The sequence below is a fragment of the Apteryx mantelli genome, chromosome 18 (genome assembly GCF_036417845.1).
Source record: "Apteryx mantelli isolate bAptMan1 chromosome 18, bAptMan1.hap1, whole genome shotgun sequence".
Lineage (NCBI taxonomy): Eukaryota > Metazoa > Chordata > Aves > Apterygiformes > Apterygidae > Apteryx > Apteryx mantelli.
This window is the reverse complement of record NC_089995.1, coordinates 10,656,057-10,683,399: the sequence shown is the minus strand read 5'-3', so window position 1 is coordinate 10,683,399 and position 27,343 is coordinate 10,656,057. Positions and strand designations below refer to the sequence as shown.

General features: G+C 37.1%; 2 protein-coding genes across 16 annotated transcripts in view; one reads left to right on the top strand and one right to left on the bottom strand.

Moving 5' to 3' along the window:
• ADNP (activity dependent neuroprotector homeobox) overlaps window positions 1-17,287 on the top strand; it is a 33,472-nt gene extending 16,185 nt beyond the window's left edge. For 13 of the 14 annotated variants that reach the window (XM_067307899.1, XM_067307894.1, XM_067307893.1 and 10 more), the window contains 3 exons: window positions 9,459-9,571; window positions 11,015-11,107; window positions 13,088-17,287. In XM_067307899.1, the coding sequence (XP_067164000.1) occupies window positions 9,459-9,571; window positions 11,015-11,107; window positions 13,088-16,225 (3,344 nt within the window). In that variant the 3' untranslated portion in view covers window positions 16,226-17,287. The remainder of the gene's footprint in view (window positions 1-9,458; window positions 9,572-11,014; window positions 11,108-13,087) is intronic. The other variant, XM_067307904.1, reaches the window with a different exon arrangement.
• A 4,180-nt stretch (window positions 17,288-21,467) lies between these two features.
• Window positions 21,468-27,343, bottom strand: part of BCAS4 (breast carcinoma amplified sequence 4) — a 51,557-nt gene continuing 45,681 nt past the window's right edge. For both annotated transcript variants that reach the window (XM_067307908.1, XM_067307909.1), the window contains one exon: window positions 21,468-22,007. In XM_067307908.1, the coding sequence (XP_067164009.1) occupies window positions 21,935-22,007 (73 nt within the window). In that variant the 3' untranslated portion in view covers window positions 21,468-21,934. The remainder of the gene's footprint in view (window positions 22,008-27,343) is intronic.

Genomic DNA, 27,343 nt, shown 5'->3' with positions numbered 1-27,343 from the left:
AAGGCTGTTTTGTTCTGAAACCGACGCATCTCTTCCAGAATCAGAGTAGTAGTGTTATCTTGTGGGTGTTTTGAACCTATATACTAGAAAATCCTCAGTTTCCTTACTCTGGGTAAGGTTGGCAGAGCTAACATCTGTTACCTGATAATATTAAAGGTAGGAGGCTGCAAGGCAGTTTTTGAGAGGAGGTCCAAAATACAAAAGACCCATTGGAGAATTAAGGTTTTAGTTACACTAAAGTGGAAGCACGTTTTTGTGTTTAAAGACAAGAGGAAACTGCTGCTTATGTTCCTTTTTATTACCTCTAAGAATTTGATAAGAGTTTTTTGTTGTCATCTCCTCCAGTGTCCTTTTCCTTTTTTCTCCTGCATGCATAACTTCCTGCAAGGTCACAGCTCTCAAGTTGTGAATACAACATATTGTGTATGAGATCAGTGCTTCCCTCATAAGGGAGGACTGCACTGAAAAAAGTATGTAGCATAAGAAAATGTTAACTGTTGTGATATATAACTCTAGGACAGGCGTGCAGTGTTGTATTTACATCAGGTAATTTTCTGAATAATTGCACAGTAATCCTTTTACCTCCTCTTTTGAAGTTCTTCAAGATGGTTCCAGTCCCTTGGTAACTGAAATTTTAAAGGACTGAACTGTGTGGCTGTATTAATCTGTATGCTAAGCTGAAGTGCTTTAAGCTGTACAGTGAGGATAGTTTATTTTTATTAAACACCAAAAAAAGGCTTACAAAACACTTGAAAAGTAACACAGCAGGGGGATGTGTCAGATTTGACATTCTGGATGCCTTTAAAATAGTGACTGCAGTTGTTTCCATCTGGAATTTAAAGTACTAGTAAGAGTAGCAAGTTGGTGAAGAGGTAATGTGGAGTTGAAAATCACAGTGATCCTATCTAGATGCTAAAATCTGTAAAGAAAAGATATGTTGAAGAATTTGGGGTTGGCTAAAACTCCTCCGTGACTATCCTGTCATTAATCTATGTGCTAGACTGTTTTCTTTCTGCTTTTTTGCCATGTGTCATAAAAATGAGCAGTCCTGATCTTTTGTATTTTGGATATTTGTGCTGTTAAGTTGCTAAACTAAGCAGGAATCTTTTCTAGGAGTGTGTTTCTTTGTCCTGTTCCCTTGGATCATGTTTTTTTTCCCCTGAATATTGTTCACAGTAGTGCTTCACAGTGTTACACAATTTTTTTCTTCTACTGTGTCTTTTGTTTTTTTTTTTTTCCTTGACTGTGGCTAACAAGCTCATAAAATTGAGTAGAGAAAAATCCCTTTGCTGTGAAGCAATAGCAACCTTGAAGAGAGATCACTTTTTTATTATAGCCTTGAACCCAAGCTCTTTGCTAAAGAAGCCTTTGATTTTTGACAGAATGAGGCACAATGTTGTTGCCTCTTCTGGCCTGCAGTTTTAGTTGCTCTCCTAAAACTTGGTCATAATTGCTATTTAAATCAATCAACCTAGATTATGTTCTGGCCCATTCTCATTTCAGGATGTGATTCCGTTGAGTGGACTAACTGCTGGTTCCTGCAGACTTCTCAAATTTTAGAAGTTGTTGTAGTCAGTTCACATCCTAATTTTGAGGTTGTAAGATATACATATCAGAACTGCAATTGAGAATAAATCCTCGCCTCCTGGGCCTGCCTTCCTGGGACTTCAGAGCCTGTTAAAAGCCCCAAAACAGAGCTTCAGTTGTCCCGAGCACCATGTACATACTTTGAGTTATGTTTTGTTGTGAGACTCCTGAACTCAGTTAATCTTCTCTAGGAGTGCAGACTTAAAATAAAAGTCTGTTAACAGTTGTTCCTCCACTTAGCTAGCAAATAACTGTAACCTTAATGACCTGAAAACACTCCTCACACCTTTCCCTCTGTAGTTGTTTGTTTGTTTTTTTAAATGCACTTCAGACTAGGCAGACTCTTTTCTATCTCCAGCTGGTCTTTTGGATCAAGATGCTGCTCTTTTAATCGGAGAATTCTTAATTCAGGCTTTTTTCTTAACCTGTGCGCTCTACCTGGGAAACTTACCTTTTGTTCATGCTTTGCATAGTGGCTGTTATCCATAATGGTGGAATAGGACTGCATGAAGTTGGACTAAAACATTTGCATCTCCAAAATGTGAAAATACAAAATCAAAACTGCAGTAAAAATACCTTCTAATTTTGTAATGATATTTTGCTCTTTTATAGCTTGTTTTAACCACTTGTATTTGGCCACTGAAGTGTTCTAGCAATCAGTACCTGGCCTTGGAACAGACCTTTATGCTAGGTACTGCATAAATACAGAGCAAAAGAAGGTCCCAAATATTTCTTACACAGTTATTTTGCTTATTTTACAGTTACTTTTTGACTGGTGTAATTGGACTTTTTTGTGTGAAAACACACTAAAGATGAGAGAGATCTTGTTATTAAGTCAGTCCATCTAATTTTTCAGAATTCCTAGAACTAAGTTGGTTAGTAATTCATTTTCTTAAGCACCTGAAGGTACTACCTAGATATTTTTAGTAAGGACATTAGTCCTTACATTCTCTCCACCCAGCTTTTCAATGTAGATTGATATGTAATTCAGTTTATGAACAAGGGCTTCCCAACCTATTTGTAGGTGGGACCCGAGTCTAGAATTAGGAAAGAGGGGCACACAAACTGAATTCTGTTCTTGAATTATGAACTTAGAAATCAATGGTTGACCAACAGGCAGCTCTCACTGTTCTAGATACTTAAGGATGATAATATGTTCCTCTCTGCAGAATTACTTCTGGTGAACATACATGTGATCATCTTGACTTACTTTTCTGTGAGTGTGTGTACAGAGAAACATTCCCTTACAAAGAATCAGTGCTATAATGAAGTAAATATCTAAGGCTTGTTGTGCAGTAATAAATAGGATAGAGTAGAAATATATGGGAAAATAATAAAAGTTAGATATGCTGTGGTTACCATAAAACAGAATACACGGAGATGCAGCACGTCCCATTAGCTAGAATAGTGGGTGGAATTGTTGGATGAGTAGTGGCATCATCTCAGAATAACTCGGTTCCTCCTTTTCTTAAAAACAATTGCTGCTTCCTTTGAAAGCTACTTTCAGATCTCAGAGGGAAGTTCTGTACTGAGCCTGCAATATTAGGTAAGTAGTACTTAACCATCAGGGATTGGTAACTGATGGATGTGTGAAGCTTGGGCTGCTTGTGCCTAGGAGAAAGACTTGTGTCTTTAATTTGTCTTCACTGAAGTGCAGAGTATGTAAGACTGTCCACTTTTGGCATTTCATTAGAAAAACAGGAGAAACGGCATTAACAGAAACAGCATGATTTTACAGAAGCATCAGCTGTGAGGATTTGTGACCTTTTGTAATGGGCATTTTCCCCTGCTGGGGATGCTGGAGTGGTAGTTTCAGTGCCAGATTAAAACACCAGCGAGTTTTGCCAGTACTGGATGCTGCAACCTCTGCTATTATTTTCTGTTAGAATAATGATTTGAATCTAAGCTTTGGAGCAGTAAGAAGGCCTGACAGTGAAACAGACGTGTTCCAGGCGTCTTCTCCTAAACATCAGCTTTTGCTCAGATAAAAGATACCTTGTTTCAGAAATAACATTGGCTAAACCAATGATTTGAGGGACTTCTTAATCCGAGCTGTGTTAATGTGTACATCTCAAGGGTGTGCCAGCAGGGTGCTGTGTGCATTTCAGTTAAAATTTGAGGTACTTGTGTTGAAAAGAAGGAAGATGGTGAAAGCTGGTTTTGTAGTCACAGACCTTTATAATATCAGGCTGTATCTGGCTTTCCACTAATTATGATTAAATGGTCAAGAGACTTCCTAAATTAAATGAACTGTATTTGCTTTTCAAATTTCAGGATAAGTTTTTTTTGTTAAGATTTGCTGAGTTGGATTCAGCTATCAAGCAGAATTTGCAAAGGTTGATCTTCCAAGTGAAATAGTTTCCACACTTGTTCAAATGATGAGTGTGTCCTACAAATTAATTTTTGTAAGGAATTAGCATTGCACTCAATTTTCCAGATGTGAAAATCTAATTAAATTCTGTATATGATGTGTTATGATAGGAAGATCTTGAAAAATATTCTTGTCTTTTAGACTTGCCTGTGAGGCAGGGGGAAGGGCAGAGGCAAGAAGATGGTGCAGATACAATCAAGATCTTGTTTCCAGGCAGCCCTAACTTGTTTTCTTTATCGCTTGGTGGGTTTACATCATGCTATGTTTTGCATGTCCAGGTGTATTGGACATATTAATTCACAGAAAGTATTTAATTCTCTCAGAGATGAAGTTGCTAGTGGTGTTTTGTTTTGAAATAAGCTATTTGTTAATAAGCTATTTGTTAATAAGCATTATTTTGAGAATTGTAGCTGACTTCCATATTTGTGAGTTTTTGTTCTCTACAGATAAATTCTGTGCTGACTCTCACTTTGTCACGAAAAAAGTGTTTTCTTTACAATCAAAATGAGTAGGTTCTTTAAAGGGGAACTTGGGTTGCAGAGAAAATAGAAAAGTTTGCTGGAAGCTTTAAAATATAATGTTCTCATGCACTAACGTTTCTACAGTTCATATTAAGAACTTGGATTAATGTGGGATAAAACTACAAAGATTTTTATCTCCCTGGCTTTGAAATTCACTTGAATATGTTCGTTCATATCCTGAACGTATCCAGCTATGTTTCCAATTTTTGATGAAAGCTGACCATACAGCTAGCTATGAAGAAGCTACCGAAAGCACAGATATGTGAACCAAAGCAATATGATGAGCAATGCTTATTGAAGTGCCTTTAGAGAAAAGGAATTAGTGAAGCCATGGTTAATTTCTTGGCTACATTCTTTTTTTCTTTTTTTTTTCCCCATTCTTGGTCTATGGACTGCAGCAACAAGAGCTTTTAATAAATGGATGTTCTTGAGTTTAAACAAAGCATGTCATTACGCTGTGCTTTGAAAGCAAACCTGTGTTATTTTATTGTAATTGGTGTTCAGAGCCATGCTTCCCAATTCTGTTTTGGGAAGAGAGGGAAGAGAATGTGAAAGTAGAATGTTTCTTTTCACTTTGCGTGATCTGTATTTAAGGATATAAATCCAATCTGTGCATTATCCTGTCAGAGATGGTGGTGTCAGAATGGTATGTCTAGCCATACTTCATTAATAATATGTGGTATTTTTCTTTCCTATTAATGCAGTTTTAGTATCACAAAGGTCAGAGCTGATTTAAAACAAGTCATGAAAAAAGTGACAGTGGGCTCGGTCTTGAAAGCTATTTCATATTGACTGGCCTAAGGAAAGAAACTGCAGGTTAGAGTTACTTTCTCATTTTTAAATGTTAAGGTTCACTTACTACTTCAACCAAAGATAAAAAATAGAGAAAATGCTACTACTTGGGAATTGCGAGTAGGACACAACCTTACTAAACCATTTGCTTTAAGCAACAGACTAGTTCAGAGTTTAAATTCTTAGGCAACGGCGCTTTTTCCCATTTTTAGTCTTTATCATCTTCCAGAATAATTTGTTACTAGCATTGCCCAAAATTGGGATTGCTGATTCTCAGCTTGGTTATTAAATATTTTCAATTAACTAATCATGTTTTTAATGTAATGCAGAGTTGTTCAATTTTGAGCTATATTAGCCATTGTTTTTACAGCCGAAGCAAAATTGCAAAAAATAGTTTTCACTTCATGAGATTTTAGTTCTATTTGTTGAAGTAACTAAACTAATTGTAATGTTGCCCTGAAATATGTAAACATATGTACATACTCTCTGTGGTATTAATTTTTATTAATACAGCAGTTTCTCAACACAGATTCTTGCTTGCCAGGTAAATAGCCATTGCTATTTTTCAAAAACTTCCCCACCATTTTGTGCTTATAATTTGTCATAAATGGTATTGTTTTTATTTTACTTCATCCAATAGCACGCACAGTACAGTACAAATAACAAGACATAGCCTCTGCCCAGAGGTGCTCACATACTGGAACTGGTACCACAGTATGGGTGAACACGGGGCAAAAAGTGGGGAGAACGTAGCACATCTGTAATTATTCATCAAAGCCTAATACACACTACAGAGATGCAAAATTTTATGTATGTTTATCTTTAAAGTGTTATGATTAACTTCTCTTCGATGTATGACTGTAAAAATGGGTCTTAGATGAGATGAGAAATTGGTCTTAATGAGATGAGAAAGAGGAAAGGGACATGTGGGTAAGTTTGGAACTTACTCAAAACACCTGATAAAGGAACCATTAGCTTGGATTATGATAAAATAATTGGTTTGCTCGAATCAGCTTTCAAATAACAATAAGTTAAAAACTCAGATTCAAACCTTATTTCCCAATCTTTTATCAAGATTAAAAAATATACAGTGGGCAGGAGCGAGTAGCGTTCTGAAAGGCTGACGTGAATCAGTCTAGTTCTGTGAATGATCACGTTTGCTCTTGCACAGAGGGAGAATGTCTTGGGAAGAGTGGTTTTTTGTTTTTTGTTTTGTTTGCTTGTTTTTAATTTCAGATGAGATATCTGATTATAAAGAGTACAGATGAGAATGGTTATGGCATAAAACCCAGCAGTTCATGATTTCCCATACAACCTTATGAGAGGCTTTAGAGGGAGTAACTGGAAAGAGAGTGTAATGTACTGCCATGGTGTATTTAATCCTTTCCTTCTCTGAGAAGGCAAAAATGGCCTGTAGAAATGCTATTCATAGCTTGATTAGGGTTTGTATCCCCAGTATGGTGAATGAAAGCGATTCTGCCTGTGAAATGTTTTACCAGAATGCTGATTCTTTGCATTTGTAAAGTGTTTTGAGTTTCCCTAAAATGAAAGGAAGATACAGAACACAGCCACTTCCCATAGGAACTTAATTCTAAATTTGCTTCTGTTTCATTGAAACTATAGAGGTATGTTAGCTGAAACACCTCTATGGTTACATAAATTAATATACTTGAATTTTGTTTTGTATGTCAAGAAATCAAGTTGTTTGTGGTTATACTAAGTTCTTTAACAAATATTACTTGGAAGAAATTAACACAAAACGTTGAAATACTTGTTTTCTGGCTTATGTTCTTTGAAAATTACCAGCAGTAACTTTGCATGAAGTCTCTAAGTAACTTCAATTGCAGAAACTGCAACTGAGTAATTCTGAGATTCTTGACATTTATAGACAAGGTATACTAAACTTTATTCTTTGGTCTCTTAGTTTACATACAGAGGATTTTACAGTGACACTATTTTTGCTTCTGGTAATTTCTGACCAGTAGCCAGGTTGATACAAGTACTAAAATACTTAATAATCAGAGTTGCTTTGGTATTTCTGAAAATTTCCTGTAGATCTTCATTATAAACTCAGTGTCATTTCCTCTTAATTTCTAATTTATAGTTGTGATGTGAATCCTAACACCATGATCATCTTTCTGCTCTTAGGAGCTATTTCCAGATTCACTGAATTTGAGGATATTGGTGCTTAGCAGCACTGCCTGCGGCTTGTGAAACTGACTGAAGTGGTCTGGATTAGCACTATTACATGCAGAACTGTTTCTGAAAATAAACAGTGTTAATGGTGGGACTCGGGGAATAGGTCACTTGTTAGTGACTGTCTTAAAGCTTTGTCTGGTAAAAGCTGGTAGGAGTAAGAAACTTAAAAGGCTAGTGTGTAAACAGCTAAGTCATACTTTAAGGAGTATGTACGATGGTGCTTTGGTCTTTGATCAGAGGCACACTGTTATTGTAGTCACAACCCACTTCCTTTGTACTTTTGAGAAAATTTCTTAGTAAGCTCCTCCTAATTTAGAGATTGCCCTTCATCTTGTGATAACAAGGGGGAAAAAATTCTAACTAAAATATTTAATGGTTGTAAACCTCCATTAGTCATTTAGTTCTTCCAAGCATGTATCAAAGCTTAAAAAAAATACTGTCCACTTTTAGTTGATGTAGGTAATGTTTGGCACTACAAAGGATTAATTAGTTGATAAGAATCAAATCTTACTGTTCAAGCAAAGCATCATTTCTGAATTGGCACACTGCAGTATTAATGATCAGAAATGCAGCTTTTTATCCTGTGAGGTGATATTCTTTATGCAACAGGCATTGGACCATTAAAGTCTGGTAACAAGATGCAGCTCTGATACTTACTTGTTATTTAAGAAGCTTCTTTCCCTTTTCTTTAGGAAAAGCCTACCTTTTTGTTCCTAGCTCCTCCCTCTTCTCACTCCCAAAATAACTTTGTGTTGTCAAATATTTTTACATTTCTGCCATTTTGCACCATCCAGAAGTTCAGGTGACATGTTGCTGATGGTTCTGTAGCTGAGCAAGCACCTACTGTAATGATAGCAGCATGCAGACGGAGAACTCCTGTACACACAGAATTAGGAAGGCTAGTTGTTGTTAGCATTTGAAAGAAATCTCAGTCCTAATGGTAACAGTTGAATTTGGAAATCCATGTACTTAAAAATTTAGACTTTTTTTTTTAGTTGGAGAGCCTCAGTCATTTACAGACAGTGTAACTGGAATTAGTTATCTGCATGTGGAGAACTGAAAGGGAAGGGTTTATCGTGTTGGCTGAAAATACCTATCTACACTCTTAGAGTTGTTAAGCCATCTCTTGTATGTTTTCCAATGTTTTCTATCTCTGAAGAGTTCTAACCAAGCTGTCAGGTTACATTTTAAGAAAAGAAGCCTGTATGTTGAACAGTATCTTTCCTGGCATCTGTAGCTTGTCAGCCATTCAGTCATTTAAAACTGTAAATCTAGGAGATGGAGGAAACTGTTAGTTTCTTTTCCCTGCCCCACTTTCCTCAATCCAAGGCATTCTTAAATAACAGTCCTGTTTCGGTATTTTATTCTGAGGACTTTCCGTGGCATCGAAGTTGGCTTACACAATCTGTTGTTCTATTCATGATAGGGATTCCTAAAATTAAAAACAAAGTGGGGAAAACTCTACCATAGGATATTAAAGGGTACCATAGGATATCTTAAACATAGGATACTAAGATTTCATAGGTGACTGTAGCTGAATGCAAGAAGCATCTTCCTGCTGAAGAGATGCTATTAAATTATTGCAAGACTGACACAAACCTTGACACTCAACTCATCAATTTGCAAATCAGTTGGAATCCAAATACACAAAAATAACTAAGTATTTCAGCATAGGAGGTAAATTTCATGTAAATGTAAACACATTATAAAAAGTTATTTCCAGATGGGGTTGATTACTCTTGCAGTAGTTTTTACATCAGGTTTTAAGTTTTCTTTTAAAAGTTTGGCAACATCTAGCTTCATGGCCCACCTCATTTAAGAACAAAACAGACAGAAAATGTGGTAGCTTTCTTAGTTAATGGTACAGCTCTGATATTCAGTAATGTGGGTAAAATGAGAGAGAAAATTACTAATAATTAAAAGTACAGCTCTTCATGAGACAAAACACATTTGACTTAAACTTTTTCTCTTACTTTCTTTTTCAATAGAAACTATGTTCCAACTTCCTGTCAACAACCTTGGCAGTTTAAGAAAGGCCCGGAAAACTGTGAAAAAAATACTTAGTGACATTGGTTTGGAATACTGTAAAGAACATATAGAAGTAAGTATGACACCTACCAAGTGTTTCAGTTAGAGTTAAACTGCTTCAAAATTAGTGGGACTGTGAGGTCGGGTATCTGCCTTTTTTTTAAGCTGTTTCATGAAATGTTAAATATTTACTGTAAATTCTGAAGACTGTTTCTACAATCCCCTGCATGCAGTTCTTGCACCGTATTTCTCTCTTCTCATCAACTGAGAAGGATTCTGGGATTCCACTTGAGCTTTATTGTTCAGGCTTTGCTACAACTACTAGTAGAGATGTGTGCTACCTCTGCGTTGCTTTTAAGTCCTACACAAAGTAGGATTTAATTAATAACTTTAGCTAGCATGTACTTGCAAGCACTTTTTAAAAAGTTTAGTGGAGACAAGATACACTTCAGCCTGTAGATGACTGGTTTGACATATATTGAAGATAGGTTGTTTTTTGTCTGTGTTGGATTCCTAAAAATAGAATTCACTAACTGAACACTTACGAATGGAGCATGAACTAGGTGTGGTATAGGGTGTTCTTAGGGGCCAGAAGATGATTCTGAAGTTTTAATGAAGAGCTTGTCAGTGCTGCAGTAGGTCATCAAGTTGAAGAATTGCTTCTCTTCCTGTAGAAGTTGGTTCCTAGAAAGGAAGAGTATCTGTGCTACTCTCCTCTAGACAAACTTTGTATCTGTCATCTCAAAAATGCAGCTTTCTCTCTCAAACTTTTATACTGTCAACTTCACAGTCTTTAACTCTTTAGAGTGCCCAACAAATTATAACTTATTGCTTGGCTTTTCCATTAGTGTCTCTTTAAAGAGCATTTAAGTGAAATGCTCCAAGAGAAAGAAATACCTGTCCTTCAGGTTTGGAGAATTTGTGGAACAAGTGTAGTTTTTAAGGGTAAAACTTTGAATAGGGACAATGTTACTTTTAAGCACCCATTTCAGTGGAAGTACTACTTTTGAGTCCTTATGCTGCCAACGTATGCCAAAGACTAATGAAAAGTACATCATAATTTTTTTTTAATTAAAGTAGGGCTACTTAGACATCATATACTTAGTCAAAAACTTCTAAAACCTCTATCTGAATTCATGTCTAAAATTTTTTTTTTTTTTTTAAATCAAAGTTTGTGGTGAAGGCACCTCTATGATGTTAAATGTTGAGCAGCAACCAGATAATACTGTTTTAGTGACTGCTTCTGAAAATGGGGCAGGTATGTAATTACAGGTTTGGGTTAATCAGGAGGATGTGTTTTGAAAATTTTTCTTCAGGTGTTTTGTGTCATTGTTTACAACTTTACACCTCCAAAGATTACATCTTAAATAAACAAGTTTCCTTGAATTAATGATCTCTACTATTTGCCAGGAGCACTTAAGTGGAGTGCATGGATGCTTATGAGAGTTACGTAAGGGAGCAGTTGGTCTTTGGTTTTGATTCTTTGTACTCTCTTCCCCATCTTCCCCTTCTCCAGGATTTTAAGCAGTTTGAACCTAATGACTTTTATTTGAAAAACACTACATGGGAAGATGTAGGATTGTGGGACCCATCGCTTACAAAAAATCAGGTTGGTAATAGCTTATGTTGACACATCAGATGCTGAAGATAGTTCATGTTAAATGGCGTTTCACAAATATGCCAGTAGCGTTTCCTGTGGTTTTATCGGTTTATCAGCAGCCTTCAGTTTAAGGGACAACAAAAAGCTGTTTTTATTTTAGAAGTAGTAATATTGATCTTTATTTAAATATTGATGGCCAAATACTGGAGTACTGATTATTCAAGAAATTTTACACACCCTTTGACAATTGCATAGTAGCAGCCCATCTGTTTTCCTGCTCAGCACAATTTCACCATCCTTCACCATCCAAAAGAATAACAATTTTATCCAGTTCCCTGATAATGTTGTTACCTTTCCCTAAATCCATTTCATCATCTGTTTTCATCATTCAGAAAAATGTTAAAAACTCATCTAACTGCTGCTTTCTCCACTGTTGTTGTAGCTCTGTTAGCTGTCTGTCACATCAGAGGATTCTCATAATCTGGCTGTGTCTGAAATTACTCAGTTTAGGCATAGGCAGCTATATACAGCAGAATGAAGTGACACTGGAAGTCTTGTCTCTTAGATGATTCCGAGCCAGTTATAAAGCTCAAGAGATTTTAATTAAGCTAGAAATGTAGGGAGGGGAATGATGCTGTAAAAGTAGAGATTTATCTGACTCTGCTGATTAAACGTATTTAAGGCAACTTGTATGGTCTGCAATAGCTTCTACTGAAGGTACAATATAAAGTAATACCACCACCAGTGAAACAGTGAGAATGCAAGAATCCTCTCTATAAAATAAGGCTTTTTTCCGCATCTGAAAGATCAGGTACTGCTTATTATAAGAAATGGGGAGCTATGACAGATTGCTAGCATGGTGTTTGTCTAAAAAGTTCCTTTATTACTGTGTTCCATAAAATACACTGATTTTGTCCTTTTTTCTTCCTAGTTCATTCCAGAATAAAAATTGTAATATAAAAGGGGACAGCTTTTGTTTAGTTTGTTCTATTGTATCTTGTCTCCAGCCTACCAGATATCTGAGGCTTCAGACGGTGGGCAGAAGCATATATACCTACTTACTTACGCAGAGGGAGAGTCCAATCTCTAGCTACTTTAAATGATCCATGTGTAACTTGATGCACAAGACTTTTGACACACATGATGAAATGTTCGTAACTATTTAAATTTCATGTTTTATCTCATCTGAAATACCACATTGCTTGTGGCTATCTCCAAAGCCAATGCACAATGTAATTTTAGTTTTCGTTATAACAGTTGACAAGAGTTAAATCAGCAACATCTGAAAGCTACCAAAGATCAAGGGAGCAGGGAAAGTATGCCAGTGTTAAATTTTCAAACATCTTTTTTCTGATCCAAGATTTTTTTTTTTTAAATTGGGATTGTGCTTTGATCAGAAGGAAAAGGCTTGGTTGCTTTAAGGGCTTGTGTGGACCTAGTACATAACTTGGTAAGCTTAACTCCATTTGTACACCAATATAAAATAAGTTTTGAAGAGCATCTTTTATCTTAAAGTTTATAATAGATTAAGACACTGAAATAGCTGAAGGGTATATATCTATCTTGTATATATAAATATTTGGCAGGTTTTCATGGGAAGTAATTTGTGTCTTTTGGACAGTGTACTCCAACAGTCATGCTTGTGTCTTCCCCAAAAATGAGACTTGGCGAACTTTTTCAGCTCACCTGGGAATGCAACTTCTGCTGACTGGTGTGGAGAAAGATGCTTACGATTTAGCCTTGCATGCTGGGTTTATGTTTAAACTCTGAGGGACCTCTAAATTGGCACGTACTATTTCATGGGATTGTTCAGACAGTTAAAACTTCTAAAGCCAAAAGTTGCAGAGAAGAAGTTAATATAAGGTTTGAGGTTGTTGCAGTGGGTTTTAAGACTGATATTTAGAAACGTTATAGTTTAGAGAAGATCATGGATATTTTTCTAAAAACTGCTCTTCGATATTTAGTTTTTGCTTTGTTCTTTGTTTTAAGGACTATCGGACAAAGCCCTTTTGCTGCAGTGCATGTCCATTTTCCTCGAAGTTCTTTTCCGCCTACAAAAGCCACTTCCGGAATGTTCATAGTGAAGACTTTGAAAATAGGATTCTTCTTAATTGTCCTTACTGTACTTTTAATGCGGACAAAAAGACTTTGGAAACGCACATTAAAATATTTCATGCTCCAAATGCCAATACACCGAGTGGAGGCATCAGCACTTTTAAAGATAAAAACAAACATGATAGCCTTAAACCTAAGCAGGCTGACAGTGTAGAACAAGCTGTTTATTACTGTAAGAAGTGCACTTACCGAGATCCTCTGTATGAAATAGTTAGAAAGCACATTTACAGGGAACATTTTCAGCATGTTGCTGCTCCTTACGTAGCAAAGGGAGGTGAAAAGTCACTCAATGGTGCAGTTCCGTTAAGTTCCAGTACCCGCGAGGAGGGTAGTATTCACTGCAAGCGATGCCTTTTTATGCCGAAATCATATGAAGCTTTAGTACAGCATGTTATCGAAGACCATGAACGTATAGGATATCAGGTAACAGCAATGATAGGTCACACTAACGTAGTGGTTCCAAGATCTAAACCTTTGATGCTAATAGCTCCAAAACCACAGGATAAAAAGCCTATGGGACTCCCTCAGAGGATGGGTCCCCTTTCCCCTGGAAGCGTTCGATCTCTTTCATCACAGCAGATGATGAACAGACTCACTATACCAAAGCCTACATTAAATTCTGCAGGAGTGAATATGATGTCAAACGTTCACCTACAACAAAATAATTATGGAGTCAAATCAGTACCACCGAGTTATGTTGGTCAGCCAGGGGGAAGGCTAAACTTAAGTGGCAATGCACCAGTTTCTATTCCACAACAATCCCAAACAATGAAACAGTTTTCAAGTGGAAATGGAAGGCCTTATACTCTTGGAGGGGAACAGAGATCACAGGCCTCAGCAAGGTACTCTCTTCAGTCTGCCAATTCATCTTCTCTTTCATCTGCTCAGTTGAAACAAACATCGTTATCTCAGTCACAGGCAGCTTCAAGGGTATTAGGTCAGTCTGGCTCGAAATCTCCTGTAGCTGCTACGGGTCCTTCTGCTGTCAATACATCATCCACACAAAAGTGGAAAATCTGTACAATCTGTAATGAGCTGTTTCCTGAAAATGTGTATAGTGTCCACTTTGAAAAGGAGCACAAGGCTGAAAAGGTGCCTGCAGTAGCTAATTATATAATGAAAATACACAATTTTACTAGCAAATGTCTATACTGTAATCGCTATTTACCTACTGACACATTGCTTAATCATATGTTAATACATGGTCTGTCTTGTCCGTATTGCCGTTCAACCTTCAATGATGTTGAAAAGATGGCCGCTCATATGCGAATGGCTCATGTTGATGAAGAAATGGGACCTAAAACTGATTCCACTCTGACCTTTGATTTGACATTGCAGCAGGGTAGCCACACAAATATACATCTTCTTGTAACCACCTACAACCTGAGAGATGCTCCTGCTGAATCTGTAGCTTATCATGCTCAGAATACTCCCCCAGTTCCTCCAAAACCACAGCCGAAAATCCAGGAGAAGTCTGATGTACCTGTAAAAAGTTCTCCACAAGCAGCAGTTCCCTACAAAAAAGATGTGGGCAAAACTCTCTGTCCTCTGTGCTTTTCAATCCTAAAAGGACCCATCTCTGATGCACTTGCACATCATTTAAGGGAGAGACATCAAGTTATTCAAACAGTTCATCCAGTTGAGAAAAAGCTAACTTACAAATGCATTCATTGCCTTGGTGTATATACTAGTAACATGACTGCCTCAACTATAACACTGCACCTTGTACACTGCAGAGGTGTTGGGAAGACTCAAAATGGCCAAGAGAAAGGTAATTCTTCATCTCGGCTAAATCAGTCTCCAGCTATAGCACCTGTAAAACGTACTTATGAACACATGGAATTCTCGCTAATGAAGAAAAGAAAAATGGATGATGATGACTCCCCCTCTGCCTTTGAGGAGAAGCCTGAAGAACCTGTAGTTTTAGCTTTGGACCCCAAGGGTCACGAAGATGATTCCTATGAAGCCAGGAAAACATTTCTTACAAAATATTTTAATAAACAACCATATCCCAGTAGGAGAGAGATTGAAAAGCTGGCTGCCAGTTTGTGGCTATGGAAATCTGATATTGCTTCTCATTTTAGCAACAAAAGGAAGAAATGTGTTAGAGATTGTGAAAAATATAAACCTGGTGTGCTGCTTGGTTTCAACATGAAAGAATTAAACAAAGTTAAACATGAGATGGATTTTGATGCTGAATGGCTGTTTGAAAACCACGATGAAAAGAATTCCAGAGTCAATGTTAGTAAGACTGTTGATAAAAAAATAAACATAGAGAAAGACAATGAAAGTTCCTCAGACAGCTATGAGAACATAGAAGAGGAATACAATGAAAGCAGTAGTCCATTTGGTCAACGAGTTTCTGACATTGGTGGGAAAACCTCTTCTGATAGCATAGTGGAGAACCCAGAGGACAGCATATCCAAGGAGACTCTGGAGGAAAATACTTTACAGTCTCCAGAGAAGAGTGATCAGAAACAAGAGGAAAGTTCTAAATACGAAGAGATTATTTCTGCTGAAGAACCAGCAAAACTAGTAGGTGATGTTTCAGACAGTGAAGGTGATCAGGATGATCAAGATGATGCTGTTGAATGGAAAGATGGAGCTTCACAATCTGAAAGTGGGCCTGGTTCTCAGCAGGTTTCTGATTATGAAGATAATACATCAGAAGTAAAACCGGAAGTGTGGACAGATGAATCCTCCCAAAGTGAAGATGCTAGCAGCAGTAAACCGCCTGTAGAAACAAAAGGGGGTGGATCTGAAAGTGATGAAGAACAGTCAAAGTGGAAGAATCGTTCCTATGGAAAAGTAGAAGAGTTTTGGTCTAAGGACCAGTCACAATGGAAAAATGCATCAGAGATTGAGGAGAGCTTGTCAAATCAGCAGATGGAATGGCAGAATAGCACAATTGACAGTGAGGATGGAGATCAGTTTGACAGTGTGACTGATGGAGTAGCAGAACCAATGCATAGCAGCTTAACTGGTGTGGAGCTGAGTAGCCAGCAAGCATAAGCTGCGCAATTCAGAACCGGCAGTAATGATCCAATCTACAACTGTCTAAACACTTTCATTTCAGTATGACTGCTAAGCTTAAATTCTAACTGGTACTGCCTCTTAAGTGCTAGGTCACGGCGAGCGGTGGCTGTTGCCACTACTATTCCAGTGGTTATTTAAGTATGCTGTTGGCTAATCTTGCTTGAGAATATCTGCTGGGATGAGCACAGTAACTTAATGTGAAAACAGATAAGCTGGTGGCTCTAGAATGCACACAAAGAAAAGCAGAGGTTTATTTTATCTGCATTTTCAACATTTATTTCACTCTTGTACATGTTCAGTTGTATGTCTTTTTAAACATTATCCTTTTTCACATGGTAGTATAGGGCCAACATATGAGCTACCAGTTCAACGTGTATAGTAGACTATGGGGAAATTGATTTTTTCATGTATCATTCTGAATAGTTGAAATGTATATTTGTACAGTCTTTTAGACCTATTCAAGTGAAGCTTATGAAATTGTTCTTGTGTACCCATCATAGATTTGTTTCTCTTTTTTAGTGTTGCCCTGCTGTGTAATAAATGCTGTATCTAGTTTACCTAGCAAAAGCTTGAAACTGCTATAGTATGAATTTTGACAAACTTAGTTTTTGCACATAACCTTGTACAATCTCAAAACAGAGGCCAGCAACATAAAAAATATATCTGGACTCTATTGTATTATAGAATTTTCTTGTTCTGAATATCCTTGACATTACAACTGATGACAAATGTATTTCAGAGCCATTTTCTGAAATCTTTTAAGCTAAAAAAGAAAAATCACATGCAAGAAACAAGTTTGCAGCTACTAATTTTGACACCTTTTAGATCTGTATAAAAGTGTATTGTGTTGAAGCAGCACACTGAAACAAAAGTGCTGTGTTTTGGATATTTAGTTTTATCTTTAGTTAACACCAACAAGGTGTTGTATTCATTTATACCATCTAATATATGACACACTGTTGTAGTATGTATAATTTTGTGATCTTTATTTCCCTTTGTATTCTTCATTTAAGCATCTAAATAAATTGCTGTATTGTGCTTAATGTAAACATTTGCTTTATTACATGCAAGTACCACGTTCTTGTTTGTTAAATCCTGCTTTGCTACATCCACTCCTTTTTTGGAAACAATCCACATCTCTCCTGGGGTGTGTACATGTAGTATTTACTTACTGGATACAAGGACAGGAAAATTTCTACAAAACTAATTTAAGCTGAGTTTAGCGTTCTAGAACACTAAGCTTATAAATAGAATTGCAGTGATTTGCCAGTTCTGTATCCTGGAGAATCAGAAAGCCTATGAATGTTACTTGCATTTTTCATCCCTTTATACTTTTATCAATTAAGATCACTTTTATAGATTAAATTATCTAAAACTATGTGTCCCTCTGAAGCATTAAGGGTAAATAAGAGTGAAGGTATTTGAATATTTACTGTTTAAACATGAAGGAACATGCCTTGTATGGATTTTTTTTCCCCCCTTTGGCTTTGCTTTGAAGAAAAAGTAATTTGAATGTACAATCAGTTTGTTAAAATTTGTGATTGGTTTGGTCAAACCAGTCCTGCACTGGAGCCAGTGCATAGTACAATGGTCAGTTACATAAGCAAAACCTCTTTGCGATAATGATTTACTTAAGAGAATCTAAATGTGATGAGAACAAAACTATTCTTAATTACAGCAACAAGTTTGATTTAAGCAGATGTCTAATAAAATATCTGAGCACCAAACTTAGATCTTGTAAAATTTCAGAAACTGATCTGTGAAATTTCCAATAGTGTTGGAGGAAATAGTTCTATTCCTAAATGCTTTAAACAGCAGAGCCATTTGATGGGTATCTTGGGAAAACATGTATGCATCTCCATAGCAGTCTTGGGTAGGTGTAAAGTATACTTTCCACTAGTATAGTGAACAAGCTACAGTATAAGCCAAAGACCAGAATATTAGATGTAGGCTGTCATGTTCTGCAACTAACTTGTGCTGCTGGCACTCTTTGGAATGAACATTCCTATTTTTTGTTGAACTAACCATTTGTGTGAAGTAATAACTGAAAACATTTACCTTTAGCCGAAGATGGTTTAGATTTGTCTTCTCATCTTCCTTTCCCCCTTCACAAGGGGATGTGTATTTTAGTTCTGCTTTTTTTAACTGAGGGGAGAGGGGAGTAGATGTTGGACTGGGTCCCAGTTTTGAAGTAAGCGTTAGAAGATAAGTGTTTTTTTTAAGAACAATACAGAGAAGATGCTTCTGACATTTCCATTGGCAAGAGTTCCTTGTGCCTCTCTGCTGGAACAGAAAACTTGGGCCTCAGATCTCATTTTGTTAAGTAGGCATTTTAAACTATTTCATTGAAAATAACTTCAAGTCAAGTGAGGGTTTCTAAGCTACCATTTATAGATATCAGTTGGGTGGAACTTTTTTTCACACCAAAACTAGCCCTTGGAAGTACTAGAAAGGGGTTTTTTTTGCTAGGAGAACTTGGTTATATTCTTTTCTATGTGGGCTGTTCTATTTCACATACTGCATTTCAAAATTCCTGTCTTGTGTCATTTCACCTAGGCTTAAAGAGATCTTAAAAATAAGGTTTTTAAACTTTTTTTTTTCAAGCCAGTTGTGCCTTCAGTTTTGTACTCTTTGCTGGCTGAAGATAGCTCTCGTTAATGGCAGTACAACAACTGTTACCTTTTAAGTAATGAAATAAGAAGTGGGTATCTGTCTTCAAATCTGCATCATATTTATCTCAATACCTGGCAAAGTTACTTCAATATTAGGGAATTATAAGCTGAATTTAACTCTATTCTTTAAACTCTTAGAATAGTGTTTCATGGAAATTTGAGCTCATCTCTGCTCCTGTTTGTAGTCAGTGAATAGTAAGACTATGAAATATGAAATGTTTAGAAATGCTTTATTTACCAGAAAAAAACTGTGATAGGAAATGCCATTTTATGTAATGATTAATTTAAAAGTCTTGCACAAAAATGGCCCTGATTAACAGGAATATCAGTAAGGATTGGGGGTGGGGGAGGGGGGGATTAAGGATTGCCATAAACTTGATAGTATTTGAGAGATGTTACTCTAAAATCTGAATTTGAGGCTGGACAAGAATTCCTTTCTAGAATTGAGGCTAACCACACATTTTCTTGTTTTTGAGGATGTCCCAAAGAGGAAGAGGTGAATGGCCTCATAAAACTGGAGAAACCTTAAACCCAGTTTGTGTAGTTTTACCACACCATTATAATTGTATGAGATGGAAGTTACCCACTTTTACATCTAGTTACTAGAGTTCTGCTACAGAACTTCAGTAAATGACAGCTGTGCTTGCACAGGAGCCAGCTGAAGCTGAAAAACAAATTCTGCTGCTTTGTTCTGTGGGAGACTGAGAAGATGACTGGAGTCTCCAGGCTTTGTCCAGTACAACAGAGCAGAAAGATTATTAACTTAAAACTCTAAGGAATTTGTTTCAGTTTACCTGATTTGAAGCAAAGCCAAGTGTTTTCCATCTTAAACAATGCTACCTGAAATCTAAAGGTTTAACAGGTGAGAATGAAGATGTTATTAGCATACACATTGTTTTTAGATATAAGACAGTTTTGTGTAACAAAAAGAGCCGGCATGACCCATAATTTGAATTTTGACATGAAATAGCTGGTATGGGCAAGGACGGCCTGAGATTTTAGGAGCATTTGCATTTTGTATGACCCTTGTACTCTTTATTTCTATTGGTCTTCATATGGGTTTGTAATAACTATAATTTTTAAGTTGCTTTTGAGCTGACCTTCTTTTAGTATACCTTCCTGTCTTTCCTTCCCTTCCCCCTCACTCCTTGAAGCTTAGTTCCAGCCTGTAAGCTTTCATCCAAACCAAACAGTTACTTTCCAGCAGGGAGAGACAGCTTTTGCTAAATTCCTAGTTTTCTAACAAACAGCTGCATTGTCTACTAATGCCACACTTGATCTTAGCATTTTCGTTTGGGTACTGTGAATTAACCCTTTATCTAAATCAGGATTTATTGAAATCAAAAAATTCTACAAGATGTTCTAGAAATATCTGTATTCGAGTTTTATTTCATAAGCTCTTTATCCTACTGAAAGTTCAAGTGACATTTAATGCTGCCATATCTGTTCAGCTATAACATTTCTGTAGCAAGAACTTGCCAATTAAAACTTGACTCTTTGACTTGTATTTCCAAGGCAAAACAGATACCTGAATGTCCACACAGTACTTTCTATAGAAACTTTCTACCATTCTTATCACCAAGAAATTTAGTAGACTTTAAATATCCACTAACATGGTTACAGTAAACAATTTACTATTCTGTAGTACCTATATTTCAAACATTGCTATGGCAAAGCTTAAACCAAGCTTACTTCTATTTTAATCAGACAAAACAAAAAACCCCAAAGATTTACGAAGTAGGGTGTGTGTACTGCCTCTTCATTTTGGTTAATAAAGAACCTGATATTTTGATAAACAGGTTGGTATAATTAAAGTATTTTGTCCTTTTCATAATTAATTTGCCTCTGTAATACCAGCTCATTTGTAATAATCCATTACAATAAACTGCATTGCAGGGGCAGAGACAGTGGTTAGGTCTGTCCTTTATGCTTTATATTTTAATTTGCCTTTATCTTTCATCATCAGTCTCACTAATAAATATGAAAAGGTTGAGTTAATTTACTTCTGCATCAGAAAAGCATTCGTCTCCATGGTTACTCAAAGCCATGTAGCTTTACTTTCACCATAAGCTTGTATCTTTTTACAGAATTTGCATTGGGTCCTCCATCTTGAGTTTTTCCATAGGTATTTTTGTAACAAGAGCCTTTGTTTTTCCATATTGTACTCTGTGCAAAGCTGATCATTTGAAACACTATTTCAGAAGTGATCTACTGTCTTGACCAATACCCCTTACTGTTTTCCTAGTGAGATTTTCTGTACATAGGGAGACAAACATCTTCAAAATTAAAGGTATGACATCTCTTCCTAATGTTCCTTATTCGAACAATCTGGTGCTTTCTGTTTCCCTAGACCTGTTTCACAGTTTAAAAAAACGGGGGACATGAACTATGCTACTTCTGGTTCTGGTGAAGTAATATTTCCATTACAAAACTGCACCTCCAAAGGTCTGTATCAGCTTTGCAGAAAGTTTATTTATACCATTCAAGTTATCTAACACAACAGCTTTTAAAACCCTATTCCTGTTTTGAAGAAGAATGCTGGAAGCTTCAGCCATGTGCAGTTTATTGAATTTCAAAATTGTGACACTGATTTCATGTTCAGTTGTAAAATCTAAACATTTATGAAATATTAATACATTACATGACAGTTTCAACATGCTATATAAGAGCACTCTTCAACCTTCTGATCATCGTAGGTATAAAAAGATTTTTAAAGTGTGAAGGTAAACAAAGGGAGTTCTTGTACATTTTCTTCACTGATGTAGTAAGTTTATGGAGCAAACTAGTGCGACCAAATCACAGAATAGATGCTCCAGGCTGCATATATACCCACACTGTGATCAAAAAGTTTAAGCTTCCCTTGAAGATGCTAACCACAGATCTGAAATGTAACAGTTGCTTCTTTCTAACGTTAAAACAAAGTATGACCCATAAGAACAAACTGAGGCAGCCTTTCCTAGAAAGCTGTTGGTAATCAAACATTAATGGTTTTGATACTTTGTACCTACATAGTTCATAGGAAAAAAGTCTTCCGTTCTGTAGAGTTTAGGCAGATCATAGGAGAGTGCTGCTGATGGATGATGTCTCTGAAACAAAAGCAGGAGAGAAATTAATCTTACTGTTAAAGAACAGGAAATACATGAAATTCTTCATTCTGTGCACTAAATGAGGCAGAAGATGTGGAAGATGAAATGGCTAAATTAAACCTTTGGTACCTTGCAGGCATGTCAATCAAAAAAAAAAAGAGCAGGTAGCTTTTGTGGGAGCCTAATGTCAGCCATTCGTCCCACTGTAAAGGTGTAAGGTTAGAAACTGCTTGAATTCAAAACTATTTATTTCCTGTGTTCTGGCAGAAGATATGATAGACACCAAATGGAAACACATTTTGTCATGTTTTCAAACCATATATCCCAACATCCTTCTTCTTTAATGTTAAAATGTTGTTTTAAGTTACAATTCTAAAAAATTTTTTTCTTTTTTTAAATGAGTGGGTTCTCTACTTGCTCTGTCTCAGGAATATGCTGCTTGATTTCACACCCTGTGTCCTAGAATGGATATTTAACCACAGACTGTGGTACCATACCACTATTACATAGTTTATGGCACACAAGTAACAGCACATGCAAGTTGTAAGACCAGGGGAAGTTACCTTCCTCAAAAAGCTAGCTTTAGCATGTTTGGTCTTTTATGCCAGCCAAAGACTTATTTTGCAGCAACATCTTTCTTTGAAAACATGCTGTTTTAAAACAGACAAGAGCATCTAGAGCTGAAATAGTAAAATTACAAAGTTATCATCTTGATTTTTTTTTTTTTAACTCCCTCTTTTGCAATACATAATTTCCAAATACTTGGGAATCCATAATGCTGTGAAAAGGAGAGGAACCTCTCGCTAGCAGATTTACCTTAGTTGTTTTTTTTTTTTATGGACAAGATAACAATGATGAAAATGAAGGTTTACTCTGAAATATGGGTAATGTTGAGTGCCCAAGTCAGAATTATAATTAGGATTAATTTTAAAGCCATTATGAAAGCATGAGAAGAAAAGATTTGAATGCAACCTGAGCCAGTGGTGAAGTACGCGAGTTCAGCCTGTACCTCACATGATTCTCTGGAGTGTCAACTTTAGAAAAGCGTTTTTAAGAAGTGTAAGTCCCAGTTAAGTAGTAATGCATGACAGTGTTCAATATGAAGTGCAGTTACAACAGGCTATATCCTTGCTGAATCCGACAGAGAAAAAAAAGACAGAACACCAGAATAATTGCCCTGAAGACTGCACAGTGTTCATCTAGCATAGCAATGGTACCTATTCATTCACTGTTTTTTTTATATATATATAAGGCAACTTGATCACCTACATCTGCACATGTACTCCACCGTGTCCATGAAACATCTGTGAAAAAAAGCAGCATCTCAAACGAAGTTATTTTCAAATGTAAGTTATTGCTCTGTCAACAATTCTGAAAATGTGAAGTTGTTTGCTTTCACACCTGATTCTATCGACTTTGTAATCATCTTAGCTGGATTGATACCGAACAGTTAAAAACAGAGCAGAACACCGGGGAAATCAGTTTTAAAGCACAGAAAAGAATGCAAATGAGTTAGGAACATTACAGGAAAAGACTGACTACAGAAGAAATACAGAAGGAATTTTGGTTTTGCTTTTAGGGTTTTTAAGAACTCAAAGAGCAGATTAATCCTAAATTGAGGTGATCAGATAGTATTTCTGTAGTACAACAATTCAAACCACTAGCTAAAATCAGGGTCTCCGTGGAAAAGGAGGAGCCTATCCCTCCATACAGCTGAAGGTCTTTAGGCTCTGACAGTGTATTTTCAGAGAACAGTTTGCTAGTTACATGCAATCTTCACATTTATTAGTATTTAATTCTCATTCATGTGTGTCAAGCTATGCGTCTGTTTACATAGTTTTCTTGATCATATCCACTGCTAACTTCAGAATAGATACTGGCTCCCCATGTATATCAAGGCACAATTTAAGAAGTAGATACACATTTATACTATCGCATAGGTACGGCTACCTACGCTGCACTGTTCTGCTGTCGTTGTCAAGACAGGCAGGCGGAACGGGGGTTCTGCCGACAGACTCGACTGCCCGTCTAGGAGAACAGCACTGTGTTCTCAGAGAAAGGCACCTGCTAGCTACTAGGATATACAGACTTTGCTACAGGGAAGAAAGATACGGATCTGGATATTGATAATCATCAGCAGTTGCATGTGGCTTTGAGGTTTTTATGTACACACCCAAATAAAAGGAGATCGATAGGCTCCTTTTAATGAGCAGAATAAAAAAAAAAAAAGATAGATTCCAATAATCTAAGACTGAAAATAGATGGTCAGTCACAAGCACTGAAGATCAGAGGAAGTCTGAATCAATGAAGTAAATACTAGCAACAAGGATTACCTCTGCAAAACAGAAAGCAAGAAAAAAAAAACAACCAAAAAAACCTGTAACAGTAGTCTGTGTTCACAGTGGAATACTGAAGTTTTCATCACTTTCCAAAAAACAACATAAAAAAAATTTTTAAAAAATCAACTTGATTTTCAAAATAAAATAATCTGTCCTTCATTTTGAGGGCAGTATTGTCAGTGGTCATAATAAAAGAAAACAAGGCACGGATACTGTTATGAACAACAGTAATTAAAATTAACGTGCTGAGTAACAAATTGCTTGTAAAGAACCCTGATCAGAGCAATCAATCAAACTCACAAAAGACATGATCCTTTCAAACTTCCTTTAAAAGTGGAGTCAGGGATCTCCCGCATTTCATGAAACCACTGTCCCACTCTGTTCTGTAGCTGGTTATTTTAGATCTACTTATTCACTGCCGCTACCTGTCTAGAATCCCTCCAAACAGATGATGCCATGACTGCAATGAGAATGTGGTTCTTTTGAGATCCCCATAATAATAATCTGATGCTTTGATGAATAACTCCTTATTACTTACGTGGTACTATGGATGCTATCATTCATAGAAATACTTGGTCCCTTCTGACCTGCAGATACTATGTTTTCTGTATATGCTCCTGATGCAGATAATTCTTGTGGGTGACTTCCTGTGCGTAACTATGTGAAATACTCAAGTGACAACTCCTGTTTTAAATCTGTCCACACCAAACTTTCATCAAGGCACACTCTAGTTACCAGTTTGTGTGTTAAACAAACTGCTTCAGTTTTCATTATCTTAAAGTATAGCTGCTGAATCAGTAGTAAATATGAGGAAAAGATACCAATCCACATGACTAGACAGTATTTTAGAAGGAAGAGGTCATAGAAAAGCTTTCTTTCACAGTGGTACAAATGCAATACAGGGTTAAAAGACAAGGGCATGAGGAATCTCTGAGCTGTGCACATCACACAAACTGAAGATGAAATAATTCCTTTGTGGTCAGGGTGCCACAAAATGTAAAGGAAAAATGATATAGTTGCCTGCCAAGAAAAAAAGGAAGGGAAGGAGGGAGGGAATGGCTTGAAATTCCAAAGCCTATTGAAGGAATCAAAAGATAAAGGCTTAAGTAGTAACAAATGGCTTTTCCCCTCTAGATCACTTGATTTATGTCTGTCACAATCTAATCAGGGCTAGATTATGCCCTTAGAAAGTAGGTGCTCTCAATTTTCATTAGGATGGCATCCATACCATAAAATATAACCACTAGTGGCACTGACTACAGCAGTAGCTTGCTGAAGGCCAAGTGGCCATAAGACTAAACTGTGTTTATGTCTAATCTACTCTGTAGAAGCCTCAGGGCAAAGTTCTGTCATTTTATTGGCCTCTGTGAGCACCTACAGCACAGAATACGTAAATCCTTATTTCTCTTCTAACTTGTCTCTCAGATCCAGTTTGAGACAGCTGAGCACAGTGTCGCAAATTTACACTGTGCCCGAATTACACCAGCATCCCCGCTAGAGAGCTGTCATTCTGATACCTCTCACTAGCATTAAATTCACTCAACAATAAACCACATTTCAAAACTGAAAATTTTAGACTACAACAAGTATTTCAAGCCCAAGCACACCAATGCTCCCCAGCACTCCTGAACTCCCCTGGAAGCCCCCCAGTAGCCAGGGGGGAACACACACAGCACCCAAACAGAAATGGGTCTTTTCAATCTAACTGCTTCAGAGGTCCTAAAAAGGAAACTTAACGGTTAGAAAAGTCAGCAAAGCACCATCTGGAAACAGATCTCTGGTGGGATGCCCCCTACCACCATAGTCTTTCTCCCAAATTAGGAAACTATTAATTAACTTAAAGATCCCACAACAAGTGAATAAATTGAGGAAATAAGGAGTAAAGAAATTATCGAGGGACATCATAGCATTTGGAAGGGAGAATAACAGGTCTAGCTGAATCTAGATCAAATATTTAGTAGAAATAAAAAGATTAAAAGATTTTAGAGAGCTTTTGAAAAATGAAGCGCAAACAACATTCTGCACTTGCAGGCAAATAAAAGAAATGGCATGTAGAATCATGCCTGCAAGATTAACATTTCTGGTGGCAGCTTTAGATACTTCACTCCGTTAAATTTTACCAGGCAGCCAAGTTATCTAAGGAGACAAGTTGTGTGACATAATTTCCAAGGCACTAAAACCACCCCTTGAGAAATACAGTTTGAAGCCCCTAAAAGCCAGGCCCCAAGCTGATAAAGCAAAGCACACGAGAGCAGTCAGAATATGACCCATTGAAGAGCACGGTGGTTATTTTTGACAGCTGCAACCCAGCATTAGAACAGCAATGCTGGGTCAAAAGGTGCTCAATTACAGGTTGTATCACATCCAGGAAACAGCTTAATTCACAGACGCTGAGCTTCTATTGAAGAAAAATAAAAGCTGGGGTGCATGTGTCTGCTTGTCTAGTTTCATTTTCAGAGCCAGACTTAAGACAGCCTACCTTAGCTACTGCACAGCAACATTACAATTAAGGTGAGTGCTGTAAGAATTCCTCACGTGGACAATGAAAATTGTTTCCCTTCCATCTAAGTACTCACAGGACGGGCCAGAACTCTATTATGGTACCACCTGCATAATGCAGATGTGGGGCACTACCCGCCAGGGGCCACCAGCCCAGCCCAGCCTGGCAATTCACCCAGCTGGGCCCTTTCCCAACTGGCCTCCCCAAGGGAGAGGAGGAGCAGGGAGCACTTCTCCTGCCCTTACGTGGATGTCCTCCCGTGGCAGCCAGGCAGGCACAGCAGCGGGGGCCTTCTCGTGTGGCAGGGACACTTGGTGCGGTTATCAAGGGCTCCAGCAGAAAGGTTTATCATCACGACAAGGGTTTGTGACCCTGTTTCAGACGATTTGTTTATCCAGGCTATTTGCAGCGTGCCTGATCATTACAATGAAAATATTGAGCTACTTTCGCAGACCAAGAAAATAGTAATTGCCTGAGAAAAGGAGGAGGCATATTAT